At 44.8% G+C, this 14,986-nt stretch overlaps 1 protein-coding gene and 1 long non-coding RNA gene across 6 annotated transcripts; one reads left to right on the plus strand and one right to left on the minus strand.

Moving 5' to 3' along the window:
• Positions 1-2,348: 2,348 nt before the first annotated feature.
• On the minus strand, positions 2,349-6,280 carry LOC116282932 (uncharacterized). 2 transcript variants are annotated; one of them, XR_004192474.2, is made up of 3 exons: positions 5,468-6,280; positions 3,725-3,784; positions 2,349-2,979 (listed from the first exon to the last, which is right to left on the minus strand). It is a non-coding gene; the product is annotated as an uncharacterized lncRNA (long non-coding RNA). The 2 variants fall into 2 exon arrangements; XR_012079410.1 differs by having other exon boundaries at positions 3,725-3,851.
• ZNF436 (zinc finger protein 436) lies at positions 5,288-13,377 on the plus strand. Of its 4 annotated transcripts, none has more exons than XM_006196756.4 (4): positions 5,288-5,426; positions 6,711-6,805; positions 7,571-7,697; positions 9,650-13,377. In XM_006196756.4, exons 2-4 carry the CDS (start codon positions 6,773-6,775, stop codon positions 10,900-10,902), a joined length of 1,413 nt encoding a protein of 470 aa, XP_006196818.1. In that variant the 5' UTR covers positions 5,288-5,426; positions 6,711-6,772; the 3' UTR covers positions 10,903-13,377. The 4 variants fall into 4 exon arrangements, with proteins under 4 accessions (XP_006196818.1, XP_031539656.1, XP_031539654.1 ...); XM_031683794.2 differs by lacking the exon at positions 5,288-5,426 and adding an exon at positions 5,962-6,050; XM_031683796.2 differs by lacking the exon at positions 6,711-6,805 and having other exon boundaries at positions 5,297-5,426.
• Positions 13,378-14,986: the final 1,609 nt, after the last annotated feature.

Consider the following 14,986-nt stretch of genomic DNA (forward strand, 5'->3'; position numbering starts at 1 on the left):
TCTCCACCCTCAACAACCTTACAGTTTACAAAGGAGGTGAGTCAGATTAAACAACAGAAGAACAAGTTGGCTCCAGTTCGCACATCTGCACAGTACACACCTACATTCACAGAAGGACCCAGAAAAGCATGAATAGGCCTCAGACTGTGTTCATCCACAGGGGTTAATACCCTCCCAACTGGTCTTCCTGTGTCCACTCTGGACCCACTGACCAGAACAGGCTTTTCAAAATTGCAAATCTGATCACGTTACAGTCCCCAACTCTACCACCCCCATTTACAACCTTCCAATTTTTTCTCACTGCTCTTGGCAGGGTCTACGAGGCCCTGCAGGGCTGGCCTCTGCCACCCCCTGCTTTGTGCTCCAGCCACACTGGCCATGCTCTGCTCCTCCTTGTCACACAGTCTTCGCACATGCTGTTGGCTGGAACACGTGGTTTAACTCCATCTCCTCCTCCCTGTCAAAGATGAAGCGGGTGACAGTTACAAGGGAGTTAGCCTTAACTTCTACCATCCTGGCAGGCTCCCTAGGGAAAGGGAGATTGCTGCCTTACGGGAGGAAAAAGACATTAGGTGAGGTGAAACAGAGAAGCAACATGGTTCTCTCATATAGGAGGTAAGATCTCACCAGTATTGTAACCAAAAGACCTTGAAAAACAAAGAGTACAGTCAAGATCTTGTGACCAGCTTAGAAGATGATTTCAAATGTTACAGAAACCTGAAACACTATAGAGAAGTCTTTCTTAGTAGTCTCATCCAGACGAGTGAATTTCTGTCTTTAGCTCTGAGTTTTCTTGAGCTTGAGACATATTAAGTCACTAAGTACCCCACTGGCCTTTACAATACAGTTAATGACAAACTGAATTTACATCTTCTTTTTCTTAAATCCCCTCTTCTGTCTTTTCTGTCAACTAGTTCATTATTTAGAGCTATCTTTGACCCTTTCCTCTGGCTCTGCATTTTATCCGTTACCAGTTCTGTAGTCTCTCCCTTGCCCAATCCTTCTCTCCACTGGACAGGTGCAAAGGCCTTCTACTGGTCTCCCAACTCAAAGCACTCTCTGCCTTACCTGCAAGAGCCCTGTATGGCTCTGAGCATCCTTCCCCTGGTCATTCTCTGTAGACTTCCCCCAGTTATCCTGGGCTTGACTTTCAAAGCTCCCCTCCATCTGCCATCTGCCTGTCTTCAGTGGTTCATCTTCTACCCCTGATGCCCCTTCTGCTCCAGTCTAAGGTAGTTCTTTGTCCTGTTCTTGATAACAGACAATGGACCTTCCCAACTGTGACTGCCTATTCTAATTCCTCCTCCCTATCCCCAGTCCAAATCTTACCCATTCTTCATGGTTCACCTCAGATGCATGTCTTCTGGGAAGTCTTCTCTAATTCCCTGGCCACAAGAGATGGTTCCTCAGAACTCCGAGAGCGCTGTGCAACTCTAATAATTACACTGCATTCTACCATGATGATAATGATCATGATGATAATTTCCTTGTATGGCAGTGTCAATACTTATTAATTACTGAGCATTTCCTAGCTGGGGGTCTTGGGCACATTATGTAAATTCTTCATGCCTTCATTTTACAATCTGTAATATGTTGGTAATAATAGCATGGAGCTCAAAGGCTGGCTGTGAGGATTCATTAGAATCATGCCTGACACAAAGTACCTGATTAGTGAACGTTAGCTATTGTTGTGAGTATGGGGAGTACTTTATATTGTCTCGACTAACCCTCAGATCCCCCTGAACTAGGTTACTACTGTTATACTCTTTTTATTAGTGGTAAAATATACATAACATAAAATTTACTGTCTTAACCATGTTTAAGAGTACAAACAGTTCAGCAGTGTTAAGTACATTCACACTGTTGTGCAGCCAATCTCCAGAACTATTTTCATCTTGCAAAAATGAACTTCTGTACCTATTAAACAATTCCCCATTCCTCCCTCCCCCAGCCCCTGGCAAGCACTATTCTACTTTCTGGCTCTATAAATTATATTATTACTCTTTTCACAGACCAAGAAAACCAAAGTTCAGAGAGTAATTTGCTTCTAGCAGACAGAATCTGGACTCGAACCCAAGCCCCTGTTCATTCTGAGTCACCTGAAATACGGTTTCAGCTCACAGAGCATCTGTGATGCATTTTACTTCCCCCATAACCATCTTGGCCACTGTGTGCCAAGACCCTCCCTGTGCCCATGCATTTTGCAGCTATTCTCACATTTAATCCTCACGGCAGCCCTGCAGTCATCGTGAGGGGCGCAGTCCCTGGTACAGGACAGAGATGCAGTGAACATGTGCAGGGAATATAGGCCTATTTTGATGCCTTTAAATAAGTTAAACAACACTAAATAAGTTTGTTGCACATTTTTAATGAATTCTTTACATTTTTTGAAAATGCTGACTCTCTCTGGAGAAAACCAGCAGAAATGCACACGGTCATAAAGAGCCTCCGCATCCTCGCCACTCCCCTCTCCTCCCGCGGAGTCAGTCTGCTCTCCTCACCCCAGGCCACCCCCCACCTGTAACTCATCACCAGCGTTGCTGATCAGCAGCCAAAGGCAGAGACAAACAGGCAGGCAGGCAGGCAAAGGGACATACGAGACTGTCCCTGCTCTGCTTCCTCCCCCTGCCACTCCACCCCCACACTCTTCCCTCGAACTGTACCCAATCCTGGCCATTCTGGAACACGCTCTGTCCTTTTCACGCCTCCGTGACTTCGCACTTGCTGTTCTTGAAGACTGGAATGCTTTCCCTCCCCTCGTTCTCCACCTCCAAGACTCTTACAGTCTTTGTAAGCCAGCTCCGATGTCATCTCCTCTGTGAAGACTCCTCCCTGCCCCCCAATCGTGAGTCCGCCGTCCTCCGCGCAGCCTAGCTAGCCCATCCGGAAGACTCCAGCAGCTGGACTGCAGTGACTGTAAGTCAGTGCGTCGCCCATGTCCCCGGGCCCTTGTGCTGTGAAGAGGCTTCATCTCTGCCCCTAGCGGGGGTCAAAAGAAGCCCAGATCACCGATTCTTATTTTTTTTTTAATGTTCCTGGCATATTTAAAAATGAACAGATAACCAAACAAGATCACATATATTGAGGCATATTTTTCAATGTCTAACAAATGAGTGCTTCTAAGTCAAAAAGTTATAATTGTGCTGCTCACAAGATAATTGCAGGATTTATTAAAATATAATAATTTATAGTGCGCCACAGGCACAGTGGTCTGTTAACAAGAAACAGACTTCAGGATACACAAGGAGGCTCTTTGATCAGATTGGTCAGTGGATCTGACATAGTGTAAAACCCCATTTGGAGATAATGTCAAATGCCTAAATTGGAGACCCTGGCAAAATGGTACTCCTGGCCCCTTCTCCCAGTGATAGGCTGTGCTGCTGCCTCGGCACACAGTTGATGCTCACTGTTTGCTGAATAACAGGAACAAATAAGCTCTCCAAGTTGGCTATTGAAAACCCACAGGCAATAAGTGTTTCTGAGAAACAATAAAGTTCTGAACAATGCCGCAGGAAGCCACCTCCTCCTCCAGTGACCCCAACCCTCAGAATCCAGCTGAAGGCTGCAACAGGAAGCCCCTCACCCACTTGTCTTTCCTCCCCCTCTTCCCCACTCCTCCCACCCCCCACCCAGGGGCACCAAATGGACTCATGCTTTCATCCGCTCTCACCCCTCTTCTCCACCCTCTGGAGGGTCCCAGGTGAAGAAAGAGAAAAGTACTTACTCACAGTAGGAGGCAAGCAGCCAAGCTGGGCTTGGAGAGTCGTCCTGCCCCCAGGCAGGCCTGAAGAATGAAACAGCGAGAGGACAAAGAAGGTCTTAAAGCACTGGAGCAAGGGGGAAGAAAAGGCCTAAGAAAGTTTACAAAGCAATCTGTCAGAGAAGGGATGAAAAGGGAGCCCCACTGAGCTGAGGGGCTCAGGCACTCACCTCACCTTCGGCCCAGTTAGAAACCTGCCGTTACTGAGCCGATGTCTGAACCGATCCCCTCCTCCTTGTCCCAGAGGTTTCCCTGAGTGTGAGGCCTCACCTCACTGGGTTTTTGGTAGCCCCAAATACCTGTGCTTCACTGGGCTTAATACACCAGTTCTCTTGAACCCACCGAACTGGCTTAACTTCCAGTTCCCTCTGGATTTTCAGCAGAAACACTGTGGATAAAGTCACCGGCAGATCCTCAAAGCCATGGAGCCACTCTGACTTCCTAGATTTTCTGAGCCAGTAAAATAATCACAGGCCTTTCTGAAAGTCTTCCCTGCCACCAAAGGCAGCATTAATAATAATACCAACTATCACCTGCGCGCTCACCCTGTGTGAAGTGTGTTAAATCATCTCATTGCTAAATCACCTCCCCCTTAGGTATGATTACTCAATTTTACAGAAAGGGAAATGGGCCTGGAGAGATTAAATGACTTTCCAAAGGATACACAGCCTGGATTCCAACACAGGTCTGTCTGACCTTGATGCCTACATCTTTCCTACTCAGGACACTGCCTGTTGGGGACCCTCTATGATTCTATTTTTTGTGGTTCCCATATCAATTTTAGATGGGGTAATATGGTACAAATCTGTGTTATCTAAAAAATTCCTCGCATCACAATTGTGAGTGAGAAGAGGAGTGGGAGTGGGAGTCAGCCTCACGGCTGGGTAGGATCCTAGCTCTTTTTAGACACTTGAGTAATTTAACCATAAATAACTGGGCACTGGGAACAAGACACTTATTAATAAAAGCATAGCCTAGAGGCACATTTGAAGAAAAAAATTCAAGTCACTTGGTGGGTGGACATATCTGCAAAACAAAAGAAAAACCCCTTTCCCAGCCCAGGCAGAGAAGTCTCCTGTACAGTTAGAGACAACAGGCTTCTGGGCACGTAGCCAAGGTTCTGGGGATATTTATAACTTGAAGAGGGTGGGAGTCCCTAATAAGCTGTTATATTCTTTTTCCATCACTTCCCTCTCCAAGGCTACAGCAAGCTCAGAGCTCTTCCCCACGCAGAATGCCTGCCTTCCCTAGTTCTTGGCTTCCATTGTCTAATTTTCTCATCCTGGCTGGGGAAAGGGAAGGCTGCAAGTCCTTCCGTTCGGAAGAAGTCCAGTTGAATGCAGCTTAGCTGCTGGTGGTATTTCTTGGCTAGCTGCTGTGGTCTCAGGGATCTGCCTAGCCTGTGGTTTCTCTGAGCTGCCTGAAAGTCTGAGGTCTCGGGAATCTGTGAGTCTTTGGGATCCGCCTACGATCTCTGGGCTGTGCCTGCACGGCTACGAATTCGAGATCTACCCGCGGGTCTGAGATATCCAGGATCTGCCAGTGATCCCTAGAATCTTTCCGAACGTCTTAAGTCTCAGAAAACTGTCTGCGGATTTGGAATCTATTTGAGGACTCTGATCCTGGAGCCGGTGAGCTAACGGATCTTTTGAGGGCCAAGCGAGAGGTAAGTCTGTTCGTTACTAATTCGGGTTTTCGGCTTCCTACCTTCAGCGGGTCAGGCACTGCTAACATCCTGAGGGTCTGCGGGGCTCAGGCCGTGAGAGGTCCCCTCATCCCATCCGTGCGGGAGGCCGCAAAGAACCCTTTTAGCAGGCATGCCCTCCGGGACGGTAGGACGGCCCTTCCCAACCCTGGGGCCTGGCTCGCTCAATCCTCCACCCTCGCTTCTGATTTCCCTCAGAGTTTTGGCTTCCCCTTCGCTAGGCGCAACTCAGCCCGCCCCTCACCGGGGGCCCTTTTAGAGGGACGCGATCCGACGCCCCTACAGGGTTAACAGCGATGGATCCGGGACACAGCTTGGCCCAGCCGCGGACTACACTCGCTCGGGTACGGGCGGCGCGGTGTCTCCTGGGAGTTGTAGTCTGCGCAGCAGTGTGCGAATGCCGCAGGCGCTTCTGGGAGATGTAGTGCGTGGGTGGAGCTCAAAGTTCCAGCGCGGTCGCTGAGTCTTCTCTGGGGAGTGGGCGGCTGCTCCTTTCCTCTCGGGCCCGGGATGTCAAATGAGAACTAATCCTGGCGGAACCCAATACAAGCCAGCGCCTAAATTAGGCTCGACGTCGCAGTTAAGGTCTGACTCAAGATAAGCTTCTAGGGACGTGAGGATAAGCAAGCCAACCTCCCTGGCTTAATCGGGCTGTGGTCTCCAAGAGAAGAAAGCAGAAGATACTCTGCCCTGGCTAGGAAGACGTGTTTCTTCCTTCAGCCTTTTGTTCTTTTCCCTCCATGGCTTTTGGCCTCTTGACTGGCCTTTGTACGCCTGGATGGAACTCCAACTCCCGGCAGGCCACGGGGGCAGGCGCAGACGTGATAGAGGTGCCCAGCCGTCCAGCAAGAGGCGGGTCTAGTGTTCCACATTTAATTGGCCGAGCGTTTTGCGAGCTTCGCTCGCTGATTGGCTGAGGCAGCTGCCGGAAAGGGCCCAGCCTCGAGATGGAAGAGCAGAGGCGTTCTGTGGGCTGGGCTGAGAGCCTCCTCCCTGAGACAGCATCGGCTTGACCCCCAGCCCGGGAGGGACCGAGCCAGGGGGCTGTCTTAGTAAATTCTGGCATTGCCTCCACCCCATGGTGGCGGAGACACAGAGGGCGGGTCACGCCCAAGGGTCAGGGAGGAGAGTGACCCGGCCCGGGCTCAGGGCCCTCCCTACCCGCCTGGAGGCCAGAACTCCAGCCCTGGGGAGTGGGCAGGGCCTGTTTTCTGTGCCTCACGCCCTGCTTTTCGCCTCCTTTAGCGCTGTCTGCTAGCTGCTTTTCCTGCTCTCTCTCTTCTGGGAGGCGAATCCTTGAGCCCGAGATGGCAGCCACCCTGCTCATGGCTGGGTCCCAGGTAAGCCGGGGGTGGCTTCTCGGACCCTGCCTATGCTTACCCACCTCGTCCCTGCGTTTGTTTGCTCTGCAAATCCCTGTGGGAAATTTCCTGGGATTAGTAATTAGCTTGCTTCGGTATTCTGCCTCCAGAGACCCAGTACCATGACAGTGTAGCCACAAACAAACATTTATTGAACACCTGCTGTTTGCCTTTAAATACTGGGGAGACAATAGATGGATGAAACGTAGGGAGACAGACGCATTTGGTTAACCGTGATACTACGTGTTAAGAGCACTATTTGCTGTAGGAGCAAAATGCTGTGGGAACCAAGAAGTGGGAGTGATTAATTCTATCTGAGGTGTGGGAGGGAGGAGTGGAACAAAGCAGAGGGATGGGGGCCACTGAGGAACAGCTGGTGCTGGAACAGGGCCTTAAAGAATAGTAGGATTTCACTAGTCTGAGAAAGATATTTGAAGAAAAGAGGAACATCGTGAGTAAAAGTATGGAATGATGTAGGTGCTGGATGTGTTCTGAGAGAAGGACTGCTAGAGGATAAGGTTCAGAGTCGGACAGGGATATCTGGAACCAAAGCAATAAGTTCATAAATTGCTTTCTTCTTTACCACATCTCTTTGTTGCTTGTTTATTTCTCCTTTGGACTCTACGTATCAGACCTAACACCTTTGCCTCCTTAACAATTCTAGCCATGTCTCTAATCTCAAGAAGAAAAACTGGTACTAACCTCCTAGATACCAAGTATTGAGGAAGCAATGTGTGATTTCAGGCACCTGTAACATTTGAAGATATGGCCATGTACCTCACCCGGGAAGAATGGAGACCTCTGGACCCTACACAAAGGGACCTTTACAGGGATGTTATGCAGGAGAATTATGGAAATGTTGTCTCATTAGGTAAGGATTCTCTGTCTTTCTTCACCCCACGTATTTCAGACTGTCAAAAATGCCTTAGCTCTTTCAAAGGAACCTAGTTACTTGATTTTTAAAGCACTTAATTGGATTTTGGCTTGAGTTGAGTCCTCAGGCAGATCTTTCAGTGAGGGAGTATCAAGGTCATATTGTCTGAAAAGAAAGATCATTTCTGCACATTTTAAAAACACTCAGATTTCTTGTGCCCTGAGTCATTTGCCATTCTCCAGCCTGTTTGTACAGATCACTGACCAAACAGGTCTAACATAATAGTGCTTGCCAGGATATAAATGCCCCTGTAAATGATGCTTTTACTAGAAGATGAGGGGGTTCCGATCCAGGTTCACGGGAAGGCAAAAGCCAGTTTTTTTGTTTGTTTTGGCTTCAGAGCCCTAGCTTTGCCTCAGATCCTTTATTTATCCAGAGTAGGTACTTGTATGGAGACATTTCAGAGTTGATCATAGATTTTGAGTGTGTCAGATGTTGTTCCAGGAAAATTCTGAACTAAATGAGATCACAAATTCTATTAGAGAAGCTAATTTTTTTGGTGGTCTGCAAACCTGTCTTTTAGCTATCGTTTGGTCTGGGTGTAACTGGAATAAACCGTATATTCTTGAGCTGAGTAGTCTTTTGACTCACGTTGTCTCCTGTTAGGACTTGACAGAAGTTAACAACCATATATGGTTCACTAGGTCATCTGCCATTCATTAGGATTAAGCCTTTTTCTGAAATTTTTATTCCTATTGCTTTTAACAAGCAAAAGGCAACTGGGAAGGGTTTCCTTTTTAACTTGGGCTCTCTCTGATGTCTCAGCTTCCTTCTTTTTGACAAGCAACTAGAAATGAAGTTATCCACCCAGATCTATTGTAGTCAGTAACCCAAATATTCCACTCAATCCAATAAAACAAGAAATGAGAATCTTAAAGAAGTGTGAATTTATATGTCTATGGTCCAGCCCAAGGAGCACTTGTTGGAAAGATGGAAGAGTTGAAGCACCAAAAAAAAAAAAAAAAAGTCTTGCCCAAATAAGTTTGGGAGTAGGTTAAATAATGTTTACAAGGCTTCCTTACCTCAAGACCCTTCAAAACCTTTAATGTGGTATCAGGCATTTTGAATTTCTAAGAAGATGATGTTTATACCGTTTACCAAACTAATTTATCCACAGACCTTTTTCTCCTAGCATACCTAGTAACCTTTTTTGAAGAATATACCAAGAAATATCACTTCAAAAAAGGAGTATCTGGTTGAAGGTTTCTTATAGATAGTGGTTTTATATATTTTCATTTTCATTTAAAGATTTTACACCTAGTCAATGCCAAGAATGTTCTGAGCCAGGCATCTTTTTTGCCTTCTCCAACCTTCCCACTTCTCTTTTCATTAAAAGGCTACTGGAAAGCAGCAAGTAACATTTGGCAGTCATTTTTCCTGTCAACTGAGACTTGACATAGATAGATAAAAATTTGGTTTCTCCATGCCAACTCAGTAGGTTCTTAGTAAATATTACATAATTGTTATGATGAAGGCTTGACAAGTTAAGAACATAAACATGCACACATGCATTCACATATAAAATACTTAGGCTCTTGACTTTTAGAAATTATGATTTAGAGTCTCTTACGTTTTCTGTTTCTGGTTGTTTTCTTTTTTTGAAACAACAGAAACATAGGCAATTTTCATAAAGAACCGTTGACTAGTGATGCAGAACATGAACTTTTATCAGACAGATCTGGCTTTGAATCTTAGCTTCACCATTTACTACTGTACAACCTTTTGCAAGTCACTTCTGTGGGCCTTTCTTCATAAAGAAGAAATCATCATAATGCCTGACTCTTGGGTTGGTTGAGGTAACTTATATAAAGAACTTAGCACAGTGCCTGGCACACAGCAGATGTTTTTTGTGTGTGTTCTCCAGTATTATTTTTTACCCTTTATTACAGATTTTGAAATCAGGAGTGATAACGAGGTGAATCCAAAACAAGAGATTAGTGAAGATGTAGAATTTGGGACTGCATCTGAAAGACCTGTTGGTAATACTGCGGAAAATCCTGAAAGTGAAGAGGCTTTTGAAGACAGGGATAGATCAGAAGGACAATGGGGAGATTTAACAGCAGATGACTGGGTAAGCTATCCTCTCCAACAAGTCACCGATCTGCTTGTCCACAAAGAAGTCCACACAAGCATCCGATATCATATATGTTCTCATTGTGGAAAGGCCTTTAGTCAGATCTCAGACCTTAATCGACATCAGAAAACCCACACTGGTGACAGACCCTATAAGTGTTATGAATGTGGAAAGGGCTTCAGTCGGAGTTCCCACCTTATTCAGCATCAAAGGACGCACACTGGGGAGAGGCCCTATGACTGTAATGAGTGTGGGAAAAGTTTTGGAAGAAGCTCTCACCTCATTCAGCATCAGACAATCCACACTGGAGAAAAGCCCCACAAATGTAATGAGTGTGGGAAAAGTTTCTGCCGGCTGTCTCACCTAATCCAGCACCAGAGGACCCACAGTGGGGAAAAGCCCTATGAGTGTGAGGAGTGTGGGAAAAGCTTCAGCCGGAGCTCTCACCTAGCACAGCACCAGAGGACCCACACAGGTGAGAAGCCGTACGAATGTAATGAATGTGGACGAGGCTTCAGTGAGAGATCTGACCTCATCAAACACTATCGCGTCCACACCGGGGAGAGGCCCTACAAATGTGATGAGTGTGGGAAGAATTTCAGTCAGAACTCGGACCTTGTGCGCCATCGTAGAGCCCACACGGGGGAAAAACCGTACCACTGCAATGAATGTGGGGAGAACTTCAGCCGCATCTCACACTTGGTTCAGCATCAGAGAACACATACCGGGGAAAAGCCATATGAATGTAATGCTTGTGGGAAAAGCTTCAGCCGGAGCTCTCATCTCATCACACATCAGAAAATTCATACTGGAGAGAAGCCCTATGAGTGCAACGAGTGTTGGAGAAGCTTTGGTGAAAGGTCAGATCTAATTAAACACCAGAGAACCCACACCGGAGAGAAACCCTATGAGTGTGTGCAGTGTGGAAAAGGTTTCACCCAGAGCTCCAACCTCATCACACATCAAAGAGTTCATACAGGAGAGAAACCGTATGAATGTACCGAATGTGAGAAGAGTTTCAGCCGGAGCTCAGCTCTTATTAAACATAAGAGAGTTCACACTGACTAAGTCCTGTGATTATGACTGAGAAGTGATTCATTTGAAGGTACAATTTTATTTGATATCAAAGAGCTCTCTCAAGACTGAGCTGCTTTTATCATACGGAATTTCCTCGTTGCGGGCCACAGTTTACGACATCAAAGAAGACAAGCCACTTGAAATCCTGACCCATGGCTTTAAGAACGTTATTCCCCCCTCCAGAATAGTGATTTTTAAAAATCACTCAATATTAATTAATTACGTCATCAAAATCAGTCCCACAAGTAACTGAAAATCTAAAGACCAGGTGATAAATCCTGGTAAATGCTCAGGCCTGGAAATGGAGTAAATCTTTAAAAGTAATTTCTCCCATCCTTGGCCCAAAGAACTATGCTAGGGGAAATGTTGGACTGTGATAGGGTGCTCACAGCTGTTTTGGAAAAAGACAGCCAGAGACTGCCTGAATTGCCACACCTATTGACTCACTGTAGTAACTGGGCACATGCATCTTCCCTTCAAAGGGCTTTCTCCTTGAGTTGCTCATGCATTTGTATCTTTCTGTCTTCCTGAGAGCAGGATTCTGCATAATGAAGGCAGTAATCTAACTTTTCTCCTCATTGTTTCTAAAGCTTTCATCTTTGTGAAAGCTAACTGAAGATACAGATTGAAAGGAAAAATGAGACACAGGTTTGGGGACCCAAGGACTCATCAACAGTGGTGACTTTAGCAAGAGATGCCCACTGTTGTTATGGCCAATAATCAGAATTTATTAATTTTCTTTGGGGATCATCATAGGGAACATTGTAGGGAAAATATCTTCAAGGAAAGATAGGACCATAAGTGATGGAGTGTAAGGAGCAAGTGGAATTGACCACTTCAGGGAAGGAAGTACAGAGTCCCTTCCCAAGGAACACAGGTCATTGCTGTGTTCTTTCCCTTCTACCCTTTAAGATCAATTCTCCCTGTACCACTAACTATAGGATTTGATAAGGGCCACATCCCAGTGTTTATCTTAGCTTGCATAAGGGCATGTGTATGTACAGTAAAATGTGTATTCCTGTTGTTCTCCAATAGCAGAAACTGAACTCACACTGAATTAGCATGTTCTTGGGTGACTTTGATCATGTGACGGAACTACAGACATAACTCCAATGTGAGAAATGTTCTTTTTTTTTCATTCTTTATGAAAAAAACTTAAACACTAGTGCTCCAGTGCACACTCTCTTGTAAGATCTGTCTTTGTACAGAACCAAGCACTTGTTTGTATGTATCAGTCAGTTGTGGGAGATTATGACCGGACAAATAGGTTGATTGTCCTGTTCTCAGACTGAATTGTCTTCTCTTTGTCCTAGTCACAAGGAATTAATAAACCTAGTTGGGAATGTATTTCCATCCTCCCAGCCTACAGATATAAGCGATTAATGTAAGAGTTGACCCAATTTAAGCCCAGTAGTATCTGTTCTCCTTATCTCAGCCGAAATAGGAATTAAGAAATATCCCAAATGTTGTTGCTTATCCATGGATTTGGGGGTGGGAGTGGGAAGAAACTGATGCCAAGGAGATGGGACTGGAGTAAGGAATATATATTTTTTGAGCCTACCGCAAGTTATTTCTACCGTGCTATTGTGAGTGTTGTAACATTTGAAAAACTTTTGCCATAGCTCTTTGGGACTGGTTAAAGGCGCCAGTGGTCTCTCTTGAGTAGTGTACTGTAGTGAGTTACTATGACCCACGTGGGTCTGCATCCCTTGCAAAAGACACAACCTCCAAAGTAACTGAAAAAACACTCCACCAAGTAGGTGTCTTTATGTTGCCACTCCTATTTAAATACAGACTCCGGCAGGGAGCATGTTTTTCTACACAAAATCTAGCCAACTGTGGGTATTCATATTTTAGTTGTTGAATGACTTCATGTTCTTGATGACTAAAATATGTCTTTTCCTGTATCAGTGTTGCTGATGGTTTTAATGAATATTGAAGTTCTCCTGTTGTTTCTTTGAGCCGCTATGCGCAGCAACTTAAGAGTGGCTGCAGAAGACAGCGTCTCCATGACCTAAGTGTTTTTCACCCCCTTTTCCTTTCCTACTCTCCTGCCCCACCCCCCCCAACCTGTTCCTGTTCCTGCTTTTGGCTTCTCAGTGCCCCGGCCATCTCTCCAGACGTGTACACTCCAGCTGGGAAGTTAAAAGGGCAAGGGCCAGACCAGCTCTTGTCTCCTCTCTTCCTGCCAATTGCTGCCCATTTGCTGTTTTGAACTTTGTGTAGTTATGCATCAGACTCTCTTTGCTAAAGCTTTTTGCATGCCTTCTGCTCCCAAGTCTCTGGCTGCTTCTGCACACAACCTGAACACATTGTGCCTGTTTTCTATGGTTGTGGAGAGTGAGTGAACAAGTATGTAGAGCAGTTTTCCTTATGGTATTGGTCACAGTTATTCTTGTGTCTATCTACATCTGTGTTATTCTAACAATATTCTATAATTAAAAGTGTAATTTTTAAAATCAAAAACTGAGTATTATTTTAGTAATGTAGTACCGATTCATAACATGGCTTTTCATCAGATTCATTAAAATTGGGCACAGTTGTTTTTCTACTGATGCATTTGTATAGATGTTCCTGTGGAAATTTGGGAGTACAGCGTCTTCACACATTGGTGAGCTCTCTGGATATTACTGTATTTTCAGACGATGCAAAAACCTGAACAGTTTCCTATGAAGATTAATTAGGCTGGTGGCAAAGCAACATGGAAATACTTGGTGTGAGTGACTCAGTTTTGGAGACAGAAACAAAAGTCAAAAAAAAAAAAAAAGAAAGGAAAAAGGAGAAGAGGCCATATTGATTGCTTTGAGATATTTTTGGGTATCTGTTAAGAATACTAAAACAATTTCTACTAAATTAGTGTAAGGATCCCAGAACAGAGATACGCTTAGAAACAGTCAGAGGCTCTCTATTCAAGACATAATTGCCTAAGTCTGCCTAAGGCAGTGATTATGTTCTACCAGGGTGTGGCCACAATTTTCAACTTACTTACAAGTAATTTTATCTTATGAAACCTTTTTTTTTAATGGAAAAAAACAGTTTAGACAGAGGGAGTGGAAGTGCTTTAAATTGGAGAAGAATACAAATATGAAAGAAATTGCAATTAACCCTATAGCCACGACTTGTGAAAGAGAGATTTTAAAAATTCTTTTTCTCCTTTCTTCATGTTCTGCATTTTTTATTTCTGGGAAGGAAAACTGGTTCAAGGAAAATGCCAGTTCACCTGGAGAAGCTCACCTGGAACCTTCCCTTCAGGATATTTAATATGTTAATATTTCGCCGTCATTACAACAGGCAGATTTCCTTCTGTGTGAGTTTTCTCTAGGAGGCTAGCCATTGGAAGGGCGGTGATTCCAGGCCATTAGGACACCACTGAGTCCAATGAAATGATTATTTGTTAAATGGTTCCCTTATGTTTTGAAAGTTAGTATTCCTCCTGGAAATGGAGTTCCTATGCTCTGGGAGAAATGGAGTCTTTAAAGCTTTGGTTAGATACCCATGTGTGTAGTGGAATAGCTGACTGGGCCCTGCTTATCTGTAGGAGACTTCAAGATAAAAGGTTGTTAGTGAAAGACAATTGACGAGTAAAATAGAAGAAAGTCACCCTGTAGTGACCTTAAATAGTTTCATGGCTAATCTCATTGTATCATCTGTTTTCCTAAATGCTTCATATTCAAAGTTTGTATCATTTTTCAGCTTCTCAAAGCTGCTTTTGATTTTCCCTCTGGGAGAGACTGAGGCTGAGGACATCAAAAATCTCTGAGTTTCACACCAGCCCCTGCAGCTGCCTTGTATACATCTCCACTTGGAAATTACCCAGGCAAACCCCAAACTGAATTTACCACTGTGTTCTATCACCCCTCCCCCTCTTTCTCCTATATTTCCTAACATAGTCATTGCCTAGTTATCCAAGCTAGAAACTTGCATATCATACTTGACTCCTTCTCCTTTAGCCATCTGCCCAAAATCCATAATGAAAATCAGTTAAAATAATTACTTTCAGTCATGACCATACCACCGCCTAAATATTTCTCAAAGCCATATACGTGCTCTCCTCTCTACTGCCACCACTTATCAT

The sequence above is a fragment of the Vicugna pacos genome, chromosome 13 (assembly GCF_048564905.1).
Source record: "Vicugna pacos chromosome 13, VicPac4, whole genome shotgun sequence".
Taxonomy (NCBI): domain Eukaryota; kingdom Metazoa; phylum Chordata; class Mammalia; order Artiodactyla; family Camelidae; genus Vicugna; species Vicugna pacos.